Source organism: Sinohyriopsis cumingii, chromosome 11 (genome assembly GCF_028554795.1).
Source record: "Sinohyriopsis cumingii isolate HCF-2022 chromosome 11, ASM2855479v2, whole genome shotgun sequence".
Lineage (NCBI taxonomy): Eukaryota > Metazoa > Mollusca > Bivalvia > Unionida > Unionidae > Sinohyriopsis > Sinohyriopsis cumingii.
Window position 1 is genome coordinate 70804457 of NC_142971.1, and position 14101 is coordinate 70818557.

The following is a 14101-nucleotide window of genomic DNA, read 5'->3' on the forward strand; positions in this document are numbered from 1 at the left end:
TGTGTACAAGAACAAAAGTTATTAAATAATATTTATTTGAATTAGAATGTTTAAGCCATATGTATTATATTTTTGACAAGTTTGTAAACAGCAGCAACATTTCTTTGAAGTCAGATTTTAGATTTTACTGCATATATAGAGTGCAAAGCATGGTCATTTCAGTTGTCGGAATAGTGTTCAAGTGTAATTCGTTTTTAAAGCCAATATAGGTTAACTATCAGCAAAGTCCAATAAAAATAAATTTCAGAACTCTTGGATGACAGAGTTTTACTTCGTGAAGTATGCCAGTGTAGTGATGAACACTAATGACACTTGCATTACCTTCAAACCCCTCTGAACCCTATTGAATTTATATATGAATTGTAGCTATTGCAATGTTGTGTGACAAAATTAAAAAAGGTGTGTGTGGAACTTGGGAATACTGGCTTATGGAATTTCAGTCAGGGCTTGTGAGTTTATTTAAGTCAGCAGCCCAGGCCTGTGTCTAAGAAAAATGTTCTTTGAGCATTGAGACTCAAAATATTTCCACATATATATATATAATATAGATATATACTTTACAGTGACCAATGATATGCACCTTATCATGAAATAATTAAAATGAATGACAACAAACATGTTGTTACTGATAAACAACACCACACTTTTGTTACAAAACAGCCACACTGGGATATTTAGTTTTAATAATGTGATGCAAACTGGGTCAGACTTCATTGTTTTGGGTTGAAAATCTGATCACTTTTGAATAAAATCTATGGTTCAAAATCAAGGCTTGGTAAGTTCCTCTTATGGCAACATAAGACAAAACAGCTCTGGAATATAAATTTGATTTGAATTTGTTAGATGAAGCATGCAGTAAATAAAATCCTGGCTCAAGCATACCATTGGTCCAATATCCGATTGCTGGGGATCCCCTCGTAGGTATCCCTCTACTGACGTGGCCACCCTCCCTAGATCCAAACCAGCACAGAAACTGCCACCTTCAGCAGAATTAGATTGTCTATTTACAAGCTGCACATTTCAATAATAAATAATAGTAAGGTTACAGATAACAAGGGAGAGTCTGTATTGTAAAACTTTGGTATGCGTGGATTTTTTTACCGAATACTTAAAGGATACTAATACTGCACTGGAATTTAAACAAATGTACTAAATACAGTGGTACCTCACTGTAACAACCCTCACTTTAATGCTGCCAATCTAGTAATGCAAGTACAGTCATGGGTCACGTTACATTTCTCAAATTATGTTTAAACATTGTACATTTATTTATCTTTTTGACTAATAAGAAATAAGAACCAAGTAAGGGGTGACTTCAAATTACATTCCATCTGATGTTTTAATCTAGTGAACAGCCTTGCTGAAACATATACCAATATTATATTCACTTAATAATGTGGGTCACTTTTGTGACATTACTGACAGCAACATAAAGAATGACCATTATACATGTACATGTATTTAGTTTAAACAAACTCCATGCACACTTTAGATACATAGAGCTCTACCTTGTTATAACGCTCACCATTATAACATGATTTGGGATATAACACAGTACATGTACTGTTATGACCTCTATGGCATAAATACTCTGTACATGAACTGGTACATCAAATGTATGACATCATGTTTTGAGAGAAAATTCTATGAAGCTTAGCATTACATCTTGATTTCCTTTTAATGCATTATTAGTTTACATGATCATGGTTCTTAATAATAACACTATTATAGGAAACAATAAAAACGTTACATGTTTTAGGATATACCACCTCATATATGGTACATAACAAAACAATCAGTACAGTCCTACCTACTTATATCGACATTGCTTATGTCAACAAGTCACCTATGCTGACAAAAATACAAAGTCCTGGGACCATGGTCTTTTATTTACTACCAAATTTGTCAAGCTTTATGTTGATGTCATGATAAAAAATAATTGTACATATCAACAGGAGCCCATGGTCCCAACTTGATGCTGATGAAGCATCTTGAAAACGTACCCAAGACAAAATGTACCTAAACCAAAATGTACTCATGCCAAAACTTGCCCAAGACAAAAGTGTTGTTGTTGCAGGGTATAATGCCATTTTTCAGCACATGATAGGCTATACATGGCAACCAGTATTAATGATGGAGGACAAACCCGGGTAAACCCCGGAAAGAACCACCGACCCACGAGAAGTTACTGACACGTTTTCTCACATGCCCACATTAGCCGAATCTGAGACTTGAACCCACGTAGAGGTGAGATTGCAGTGATCCGTAATGGAGAGTGCTTTAGACCACTCTGGGCCCCCCAACTTGAACAACTCTTTGTTATCTTATCATTTTCTGTTGACAAGCTACCAGTTATCTGATGTTGCTGCCAAGATTTAATGCTGCTGTTGATTTAACAAATGGAAACAGGTCCTCATCCTCAGAAGTTGTTTTTTTATGTGACTTCAATAGCATGTGGCCCTTTGGCTCATAAAAACATTGCATCCTTACTCAGAAAAAGGAGTCAGCATCAAATGTGTTCAATGGCAATGAAATCTGATCAATTGTTGCATTTTCCAAAGTTGACGTTGATCAGAACAAATTTATTATGTCGTGCAAGTTTCATTTTTAAAAAGGGAAAAAGATACTTTCTTTATGATCACAATGGCTATCAATGGCGGTATAAAACACAAAATAATTTACAATCTCTTACAAGAACAACTGTAAATAACAACTAAATAGCTACTGGTGACACTGCATATACGGTACATAATAATAATAATAATAATGAGGACTTAGTATAGCACCTAATCTTTAAAAGCTCTAAGCTCTTTACAACATTAGACAACACCTAAAAGATAAAAAACATATATGATATGATTAAAAAAACAAACACCATGAAATAGGAAAACATAAAAAATATGCTGAGAATATTTATGGTAGGAAACATTATTAGGTCTTTAAGTTTGTTCTTGCAGTCGAAATAAGGGAGTTTTGAGAGCACTCTTGAATGGGATCACTGTGTCTTTGTGTCTAAGTTCAGTGGGCAATTGATTCCATGTCGCTGGGCTCTGGTATGCAAAAGAATGCTGTCCATATCACTTTGCTTTTATAGTGGGAATAATGAGTATACAACTGTCAGAAGAGGAGCGCAAGTATCTTGCTGGTGTGTACACATGGGTGAGGTCGGATAGGTATGTTGGACTAGAGTCCGTCAGTGAAACGTAGCACAGAGAACAAATTTTGTGTTTAATTCTGGATCGAATGGATAGCCAATGTAGGGTGCAGAGCAGCAGGGGTGTGTGCTCTGATCGTGGTACTCTAAGTATGATCCGAGCAGCTGTGTTTTGAACGTTTTGAAGTTTCTGGAATAGATATTGAGATGAACGAGACAGAACTGAGTTAAAATAGTCCAGTCTTGAAAGTACTAATGAACACAAGTGCTTTAGTGGCATCAACTGAAAGATATTTGCGAATGGAGTTGATGCGTCTCAGCTCAAGATATGCAGCCTTGCATATGTTCATGACATGTTGGTGCAATGTGAGAGTACTGTCTAGAGTAACACCTAGGTTTCGTATTGATTGTATGAATTTAATGTTGGTGTTGCTGTTATTTATTGTTAGATGTAAAGGATGTGAATGAGAAAGTCTTTGTGTTGTGATCAGAATGACCTCAGTTTTATCACCATTCATGTGCAGCTTATTACATGTCATCCATGATTTCACATCAGAAATGCACCTCTCTACACCTTGGATGGTAGCATCAACTTCAGTTGGGTGGCTAGATTTGTATTTTTGGGTGTCATCAGCGTACAATTGGTGAGATACTGAATGATGATCTATGACACTTGAGAGCAGCTGAGTGTAGAGAATGAAAAGAACAGGTCTAAGAACAGACCCCAGTGGAACACCACAACATAGATCAACTTGGTTGAAGTGTATTCCATTTGCAGACACAATTTGTGTCCTGTTGACCAAGTAGGACTTGAAGCACAGTAAGGCTGTATCATGAATGCCAAAGAGATGCTGAAAGCGCTGAAGTAATATATCATGGTCTATTGTGTCAAATGCTGCAGACAAATCAAGGAGGGTGAGGACTGTAATCTTTCCGCTATCCAAAGCAAAGAGAATGTCAATTAATGATTTGCTACTTTCAGAAGAGTAGTTTCAGTACTGTGGTAAGGGCAATATGCAGATTGTACATTGCTAAAAAGACTGATTGAATTCAGATGAGATACAAGCTGTGATAGGACCTTTTCTAAGATTTTTGATATGAATGGGGGATTAGAAACTGGACGGTAGTTCTTTAAATCGTTATTGTCTAGTGTTGGTTTCTTCAGTAGAGGCTTTACAATGGCGGTTTTGAAAATTGATGGGAATTCCCCTGATGAGAGAGAGGTATTAATAACATCCGTTAGTGAAGGCAATACTGGATCTAAGCACTCAAGCAGCAGTGATGTTGGAATTGGATCAAGTTTACATGACTTTAGTACACTCTTCATCAGGATTGTACGTACGAAATCCATAGAGACAGGTTCAAATACTGCTAATGGTGTCCACTCAAATTCTGTGGCCCAACTGTATGGTGATGACAAGTCAATTGAAATTGTGGTGTCAAGCTTATCTCTAATAGTTTGTACCTTGTCACGAAAGAAATATGCAAACATGTCCGGAAGGTCGACTGGACAGAAGGTAGCTGCAAGTGGTGTACATTTGTTCCTTGACATTAGTAATCTCAAACAGCTCTTTGCAGCTAGTATTTTCCATGATCTTAGTAGCGTAGTGGGCTGATTTCACTGCATGGATTATATTTATGACATTCTTCTTAGTGGCTTCATAGATTTGCTTATGAATAGTGAGTCTGGTGGAAAGCCAGAGCCTCTCAGCTTTACGGCAGTCTCTTTTAGCAGTGCAAAGCTGGTCCCTAACACTGCTATACCATGGAGAACTGTTTTGAATTGATACTCTGCACTTGGTAGCTGGGGCATGTTTGTTGACCAGTGAACGCAGGCAGTTATCGAGTTGTTAGGTTTGCTTGGATGTCATGCATTAGTTTGGTTCTATTTATCACATGGAGATTTCTCTTAGTAGCAGACAAAGGTGGAGGATTTGGGACTGATATGTCAAGATGGCATATAATGCAGAGGTGATCTTATGCAAGTTCATGGGATACCAGGGAGGACCATATAATGTTATCATCAGGTCTATGAAGAAACCAGTCTAAAATGTGACTGTTTATGGGTGGGTTGGTTAACTGACTGTTTGAGGTTGAAAACATTAATGGAATCTAGGAGTTTTTATGTGTTTGGGTTTCCAGGACAGCCAAAGTGAAAGCTATCAAATTTCCATATTCCAGGAGATATGGAAACTGCTCCAAAAATAGAGATTCAGTCAGCTTGTTTTTTTTACTAGGAGGAGGGGGCTATTGGCAGAAAAAATGGACTGACCTTTGTTCCATTGTGAGTGTGGTTTGGACTAGTTCAAACAATGTGTGGTCGAAATTGAATGCTGTGGTGTGGATAAGACGTTGGATCATGGAGTTCTTTGTGATTACAGCAATTCCACCTCCGCGAGAGCAACAGGGGAACGACTTGATGGAGTAACCAGTGGGTGTTAGATCCACACACCTGGGTATCGCCTGATGTTTTTAGCCATGTTTCTGTCAGGAAAAAGATGTCAATATTCTGATTGTTGACAAAATTAACTATTCCTGTGCGCTTTTCCGGTGGTCCTACTGAATGGGCATTGAATAATGCAATACGCAGAGGTATCTCTTGGATGTTGACAAAAAGGTTGACGAATTAATAGGGATAAGAATTAGATTATCTAAATTAATGGTCGAATTTTTAAATTGTTGAACCAGAAAGGGCATAAGGGAGATAAATGGAATTCTTCTTCCTGTTCTATTCTGACCAGCTTTGAAACGTTTCTTTTTTCGCATCTGTTTACATTTAGGTAATGATGAATGTAGTCCCAGTTTGTTTAGTCTAGAGCACAATGTAGTGTGGAGAGCCAAGGAGTGGTCATTTAAAGCAATTAATGAGGGTCCATCGTAGCATAAATGGATTGACTGGTGAGTATCATGTGATGGCAGTTTGTTAAAAACAAACGAAGTTGTAGCAGTGGAGTATGACAGCTGAGAAAAAGAGGACTACCATTTTTTTGTTTTAAATAGATGTGTTTGTACACTGTATATATTCCTAATGGGATGTGACTGATACAGTAATTTTCTCAGATGCGACCTATACCCAAATACTTGGCTTTTTCATTTGCATGTACTGTGTATTTTACACATTATGCATTGTATAACAGAAAAATAACACAAATGTAAGTTGTCATTATACAAGACAGTGTACTTCAAACTGGTTTTCTCTTCAATTAATCAAATTTTTTATTGTTTAGTTTCTCAAAGTGTAAATCTTAAACACTGATGACAAGTTACCCATTAAAGATGAATTTCACTTGTCTGCTAAATTTTGATTTTTTTCCTGCCCACCCCTAATTTTTTTCTCAACATCTGCTTACGTCGTCAATATTACCTCGGTCATGAGTATGTCAAAATAAATGGGTAATGCTTTATAATGACTGATATGTTGTAAGCAAAGTCACATTTTGGACCAGTATTTGCTATGAGAAATCAAACTATCATGAGTTACAATAAGCACTAAATAAGTGAAAAAAATTAGTAGGAATTTAAAAAGCAAAATCAAACTGATCCTATTGGATCCATGGTTATGTCCATGTATATCATGGATAAATGTTGGATTCATTGCCATGATAATGGTATATCATTGATAAATGTTGAATCCATGGCTATGCCAATGTATATCATGAGTAAATGTTTGATCCATGGCTATGCCAATGTATATCATGGATAAATGTTTGATCCAATGGTATGCAAATGTACATCATGGATAAATGTTTGATCCATGGCTATGCCAATGTATATCATGGATAAATGTTTGATCCAAGGGTATGCCAAGGTATATCATGGATAAATGTTTGATCCATGGCTATGCCAATGTATATCATGGATAAATGTTTGATCCAATGGTATGCCAAGGTATATCATGGATAAATGTTTGATCCATGGCTATGCCAATGTATATCATGGATAAATGTTTGATCCATGGCTATGCCAATGTATATCATGGATAAATGTTTGATCCATGGCTATGCCAATGTATATCATGGATAAATGTTTGATCCAATGGTATGCCAATGTATATCATGGATAAATGTTTGATCCAAGGCTATGCCAATGTATATCATGGATAAATGTTTGATCCATGGCTATGCCAGTGTGTATCATGGATAAATGTTTGATCCATGGCTATGCCAACGTAATATATATCATGGATAAATGTTTGATCCATGGCTATGCCAATGTAATATATATCATGGATAAATGCTGGATCCTGGGCCATGTCCATGTTTATCTTAGAAAAATATTATGTACTAAGGTGTCTTAAGAGTGAGGTACATAGACAATTTTGAGGACTCATTTAATTGACCTTTGAACTTAGAAACACTTAATTGTTAAGGACAGTTTGTGTGCCTGAATATTGCTGATATTGCTTTTAAGACTTACATTCTCAAGACCATCCTACAGTATCATAGGACCATACTACAGTATCAAGACCATCTTATAGTATCATAGGACCATGCTAAAGTATCACAGGAACAAAGATGTGCAATTCCTAAGAAACATGGCTGTTCTGCAGTTGTTGGTGTCTGTATGCAAAAAGAACCTTGATGGCAACACTGTTCCCCCAACCTCCTGTCGGAGATACAGGACACTGCTGTTACTGAAACACACCATCTACTGTCCATAAGTACTAACAACAATACCTTTTCCATGCAATATAGCTACCAGGCTGTCTTTGTCTTCATCAAACTGTTTGAACGCTTTGTGGAGCTGCTCTGCTGTTTCTGGGTTTACAGCATTTCTTTTCTCTGGCCTGTTGATTCCAATCAATACAATCTTCCCAACCTTCTCTACTTCAACTGTCCCTGCAATGTATGTACAATATTTACTCACTTACATGTTGGGCCCAACTGCACACAACATCGACCCAGATCTGCTGTAAAAATGTAGTAGCAACTGAAGGTCTATGTTGGTTGTTCTAACAAAATTCAAAGATTCAGATCTACTCGTGAATTGTGCTGGCAGATCTTGATCGATGCAGCTTACAGCTGAATGTAACTTATATGTAAACATATAAATAAATTTAAATAATTAATTTGATGCAACTATAAATGATAAGAAATAGGAATTGTGGATAAGAATTTCTTAAATTGGGTGTCTGACTGTGGCTCTGAACTTATTACATTTTTTTAAATTTCAAAAAGACATATTTTTTTTGCGAGGCCCCGAGTGGCCAAGTGGTCTAAAGCACTCTCTGTCATAGATCACTGCCATCTCACCGCTGTCTGCATAGGTTCGAGTCTTGGGCTTGGCCAATGTGGATATGTGAGAAAGCTTGCTGGTAGCTTCTCGTGGGTTGGTGGTTCTTTCCGGGGATTTCCCGGGTTCTTTCTCCACCATTAATACTGGCCGCCATGTATAGCCTGTCTTGTGCTGAAAAATGGCATTAAACCCTAAAAAACAACAACAAACGACAAGTTTTTGAAGAGCTGATGGTAAAAAACCAAGTTCTATCATCAAGATTAAGGATGGGCAAAGTACAGCCTGCAGGCAGCCCGTCACCTGATCCATTAATTTACATCAGAGAGTGTGGCTTTAAAAATCTCTGGTCCAGTCTGTGCCCTGTAAATTACTGTTCTGCATAATTTTTAAATAATTAACAAATTTATGTATGCAGTGCTGTGTAAATTATACAAATAAAATGCTTATCTCTAGCTATAAATCCTGGCCCAAAGATTACATAAACATTGCCAATGTACTTGCAATGAGACTTAAAACAATGTTTTGACATTTGGTAATTGATGTTATATTAGCCAATCAGATGTCTTATGATGGTTATAAATCAGATGTCGTCAAATATTCCCTTGCATTTTAATACGCGTCCGGGACGCTGCGCTACCCTCTGTCTGGCCATCTATCAACAATCTAAACAGTAGAAATATACACAACAGTATAATTATGTTTAACTTGGGGTACCAATCTACAACCACATCTAAACAGTAGAAATATCCACAAACTGTATAATTATGCAAAACTTGGGATACCAATCAACAACCACATCTAAACAGTAGAAATATACACAACTGTATAATTATGTTAAACTTGGGGTACCAATCAACAACCACATCTAAACAGTAGAAATATACACAACTGTATAATTATGTTAAACTTGAGGTACCAATCAACAACCACATCTAAACAGTAGAAATATACACAACTGTATAATTATGTTAAACTTGGGGTACCAATCAACAACCACATCTAAATAGAAATATACACAACTGTATAATTATGTTTAACTTGGGGTACCAATCTACATGAAAATAATTAATTATTTTGTCACACCAGTGTATTGTTCCTGTTATTAGGTGATTATGGTCATCAATCAACTTTTATTATTTGGCAGTAAAGAGTCTCACTATCAGATGGTATACTCTATGGTTCCAACTAAAAGGACTTTAATTGGGGTACACTATCATGAATTTCATTATAAGACAGTTTCATAAGATGGTATACTCTATGGTTCCAACTTAAAGGACTTTAATTGGGGTACACTATCATGAATTTCATTATAAGACAGTTTCATAAGATGGTATACTTTATGGTTCTCATTCATGGTATTATAACAAGGGAAGACTGTATTATGTATTTCATCATAACGCAGTATATTCCATGGTATTATAACGAGGAAATAGTCTGTCAACAAGACTTCAATTTTAGGGAGAAGTGACTTGTCCTTTTGTACAGAACAGAAAGAAATTAAAGCTGAAAGTGGATGCATTGAAGCAAGAAACAAAAATACGTGTGTGTTTTCATTCTCCTATTTAAATTATGCCCTTTATTTCCCAGTATGAATTTAACATGGGTTTTAAGCAATACTTTATTTTTAAGCAGACAATTTTCTCAGTTGTATGTATATTATAATATATAATTATATATTGGCATGTGAATAAATATCATCTTATTCACATGCTATGTATTTTGGCCACATGACTTTAAAGGAACACAGTAGAAGCTATACATTTTAATGAATTGTAACTGATAAGAGTAACTAGATTACACAATTGTAATTGCAAGTTAGTAAAAATGATCAATTAACTATGTTTAACCAAGAATTTTCTTTTTAATGTGCTGAAAGAAATGTCAGTTGAAAAGATTTCTAAACTTGTTTGAAACAACCTCTGTTCACAACCTGCATACATATTTTAAGACAGTACTATTCATCCTATTTTCTGTAGTGCTGATAGAACATTAATGTAACTGTTTAAAGACAACACAACGAGGCATTAAAATTGATATATGAATAAACTAAACCTGTCTTTCCAACTGAATCCACACAGCCAACATGTGAATGCATCTATTTTTGTAGGAGGGGTTGTTAATGTAACCAGTCACTTTCTAGCTTCGTTACAACTGTCCATTTGGAGCCCCGAGTGGCAGAGTGGTCTAAAGCACTCTCTGTTACGGATCACTGCCATCTCACCTCTGTCTGCGTAGGTTCGAGTCTCAGATTCAGCCAATGTGGGTATGTGAGAAAGCTTGCCAGTAGCTTCTCGAGGGTCGGTGGTTCTTTCCGGCGTTTTCCCGGGTTCTTCCTCCACCATTAATACTGGCTGCCATGTATAGCCTATCGTGTGCTGAAAAATGGCGTTAAACCCTACAACAACAACTGTCCATTGATATGATTGCATGGTTTTATTATTTGTCTAAATACATGTTTGTAGTAACATTAGGCATTGGTTCAACAGTATTCACTTAACTGCTTTTTTTCTCTTCATATTTTCACACAAATGAGTGAAGTCAGAAAACAACTTTTGACCTTACAGAAGTTCCACAATGTAGCATTTATTTATAACCTACTTTTTAGACTAATCTTCAATAATGTAATATTTAGACATTGTATACTGAATTGTATATTTTTCGTAATATATCTGCCCCATGGTTTATGAAAACAGACAATCTAATAAAGTAGTACTTCCCAGACATAGCGATGTCTCTATTATTATTATTATTTCCCTACCACATGTTCACTTAGTTTACAACTGATTTTATGAAAGAAATAATGTACATGCAGCAGTTAAAATATTTAGATGACCTATTTTCTTCTTAAAACACAAACTGCTATTTACATACTATTGATTAAGTTTCAAAACACAAGTGTGTATGTTTTATCATTAATGGATAACTTGCAGAAATCGGGCAGTGATATGAATTTTCACATGACAAATTGAACTTTTTCAACAGTAACCCATCCTGCCATATTTTCATAGTACTGTGCAAGAAATGAATCACAAATAAATTACAATTTACCTGCCAATGAATGTTGTTGTTGTTGTAGGGTTTAACACCATTTTTCAGCACAAGATAGGCAATACATGGTGACCATTTTAAATGGTGGAAGATGAATTCGGGGAAAAGCCCCTGAAAGAACCACCGACCCATGAGAAGGTTCTGGCAAGCTTTCTCACATACCCACATTGGCCGAATCCAAGACTCGAACCCTTACAGAAGGAGGTGAGATGGCAGTGATCCATAACAGTGAGCGATTTAGTCCACTCAGCCAATCGGAGCCCCACTAACAAAAGTACCAGTAGCCTTACTGTTTTTTTATCATCCATCTCCTATGCTGTATTAAGCAAATATTGTAAATGATTCAAATTTTGAAATAAACAGTATCCATTGGAACAAGCTATATTTACATTGCCAGACAAAATAGTTTTGTTTTATTCTCATGGCAAATGATATAATTACTGTATGATATAATTACTGTATGATGAATGAATACAATGTCACTAACAACAAGCCAAATCACCATCTGAAGCAGGATAATTATATTATGAATTTTAAAAGTACTTACATATTTGCAATACTTGATGAGTTTATTTACAAAGAGATAATATTTATACTTGATTATATATACTTTCTCTTCAAGACTTCAGCAGCATAGTGAATACAAGTCAGTGCAAACATACATCACATTTCAATTACTAAGATTGTTTGGTTAAACGAATTTATGTTCTTTGAGACTTGCACATTCATTATACATGTATATTGTTATCATGTTAGTCTGAAGGCACCTGCTATTTTTCGGTATCTTTTTTCTTCTACTTACAGAATGAATTCTGTGCAGAATTTTGTCTTCGATTTTGGATATGATTTGGTTGCTACTTGCCTTTTTTTAAAGGTCATGTTATTAGAAAGATTATGTACATCTAAAATGAAGATACGATGCATTCGGAAACATCTTGTTCAATTTTTCTATCACTCGATTTTGCCATCTTTGTAAATTATTAGATTTAATTACTATTATTTATTTTTTGTATTGCAGCCTACATTGTAGTATATTAAGTAATACATTTTACAGGTATAATTTCAATGATTCATTTTTGGCATATTATTAATTATATCCATACAAAGACTCAAAAACAATTGCAACATTCTGGGACAACATCAATATTTCAAAATTCCCATCGACCATATTTTTGGAAGAAAGCAATCATGCTAGGGGTCTGATATTTGGGGTAAAGAAACAAAGTAGTAGTATCTTTGTGCAATTTTCTTTGGTTAATAGACAATTCAGATCAGACTATTTAGCCCAAGAAAATTTGGCAAAACTTGCACTGAACATAAGACCATTTGGCCCAGCTTGCAAGACAATTCAGCCCAACTCAAAAAACAATCTGGCCAGACTATATATATATATATATATATAAAAAATTAAACTGTCATGATATTTTCAAAAAAGGTATTAATACCTCATAATGTACACAGATATGAGAGAAAACACACAATGACATATCTTGAGATCAAACACACAATGACAGATCTTGAGAGAAAACACACAATGACATATCTTGAGAGAAAACAGTGACATATCTTGAGAGAAAACACACAATGACATATCTTGAGAGAAAACACAATGATATATCTTGAGAGAAAACACACAATGACATATTTTGAGAGAAAACACACAATGACATATCTTGCACATTCTAATTAAGATACTTTTATACATTTATTTTTATGCTAAATTACCAATAAATTTATGCAACAATAATACTTAATATGTATTAATAATTACAATAATACTTAATACATATTAACAATAATTATATGTATGTTATACTTAATATGTATTAATAATTACAATACTTAATACATATTCTGGGGCCCCGAGTGGCCGAGTGGTCTAAAGCGCTCTCCGTTACGGATCATTGCCATCTCACCTCTGTCTGCATGGGTTCAAGTCACGGATTCAGCCAATGTGGGTATGTGAGAAAGCTTGCCAGTAGCTTCTCGTGGGTCAGTGGTTCTTTCCAGGTTTTTCCCGGATTCTTCCTCCACCAGTAATACTGGCCACCATGTATAGCCTATCGTGTGCTGAAAAATGGTGTTAAACCCTACAACAACAACAACATACTACATATTCTAATAGATTAACACAATATTCTACAGAATATTAAACATTTTTCTAAGATTGGTAAAACCATCCATGTGATGTGATGTGATTTGGATTTTTAACGTAGCTTTAACAATTTTTCAGTCATATCGCTACGATGCCTGCAGTGTGGCAGTTTATAGTGATGTCTAGCACTGGGGCATCATGCCGCAGACATGTAGCATGATGTCCCACCCAGTCACATTATCCTGACACCGGGCCGACCAATCCTAACACTAACCTCTTAATGCTGAGCGCCAAGCGAGGCAGCTGTTAGTACCATTTTTGTAAGTCTTTGGTATGACTCGGCCAGGGATCGAACCCACGACCTCCTGCATCCGAGGCGGACGCTCTAACCACTAGGCCACTGGAGCAGTTTAAAACCATCCATAAGATATTATAACAAATATATATTTTTTTTGCTTGCATGATCATTTAATTGTTCCTTTATAAAATCAATTTTACTGAAGAAAACATTTTGCATAAATTAAATTTAGAACATCAAGCTAGTTAGGTTTGTTTTAATCTTTTTTTCT

General features: G+C 35.6%; 1 protein-coding gene across 3 annotated transcripts in view; it reads right to left on the reverse strand.

The window, feature by feature from the left end:
- The window catches only part of LOC149788684 (uncharacterized), a 31681-nt gene that overhangs the window by 16438 nt on the left and 1142 nt on the right, over positions 1 to 14101 (reverse strand). The window contains exons 2-3 of one of the 3 annotated variants that reach the window (XM_089974757.1): positions 7831 to 7992; positions 883 to 980 (exon numbers count right to left, since the gene is read on the reverse strand). In XM_089974757.1, coding sequence (XP_089830883.1) covers positions 883 to 980; positions 7831 to 7992 — 260 coding nt within the window. The remainder of the gene's footprint in view (positions 1 to 882; positions 981 to 7830; positions 7993 to 14101) is intronic. The other 2 variants (XM_089974759.1, XM_089974758.1) reach the window with 2 other exon arrangements.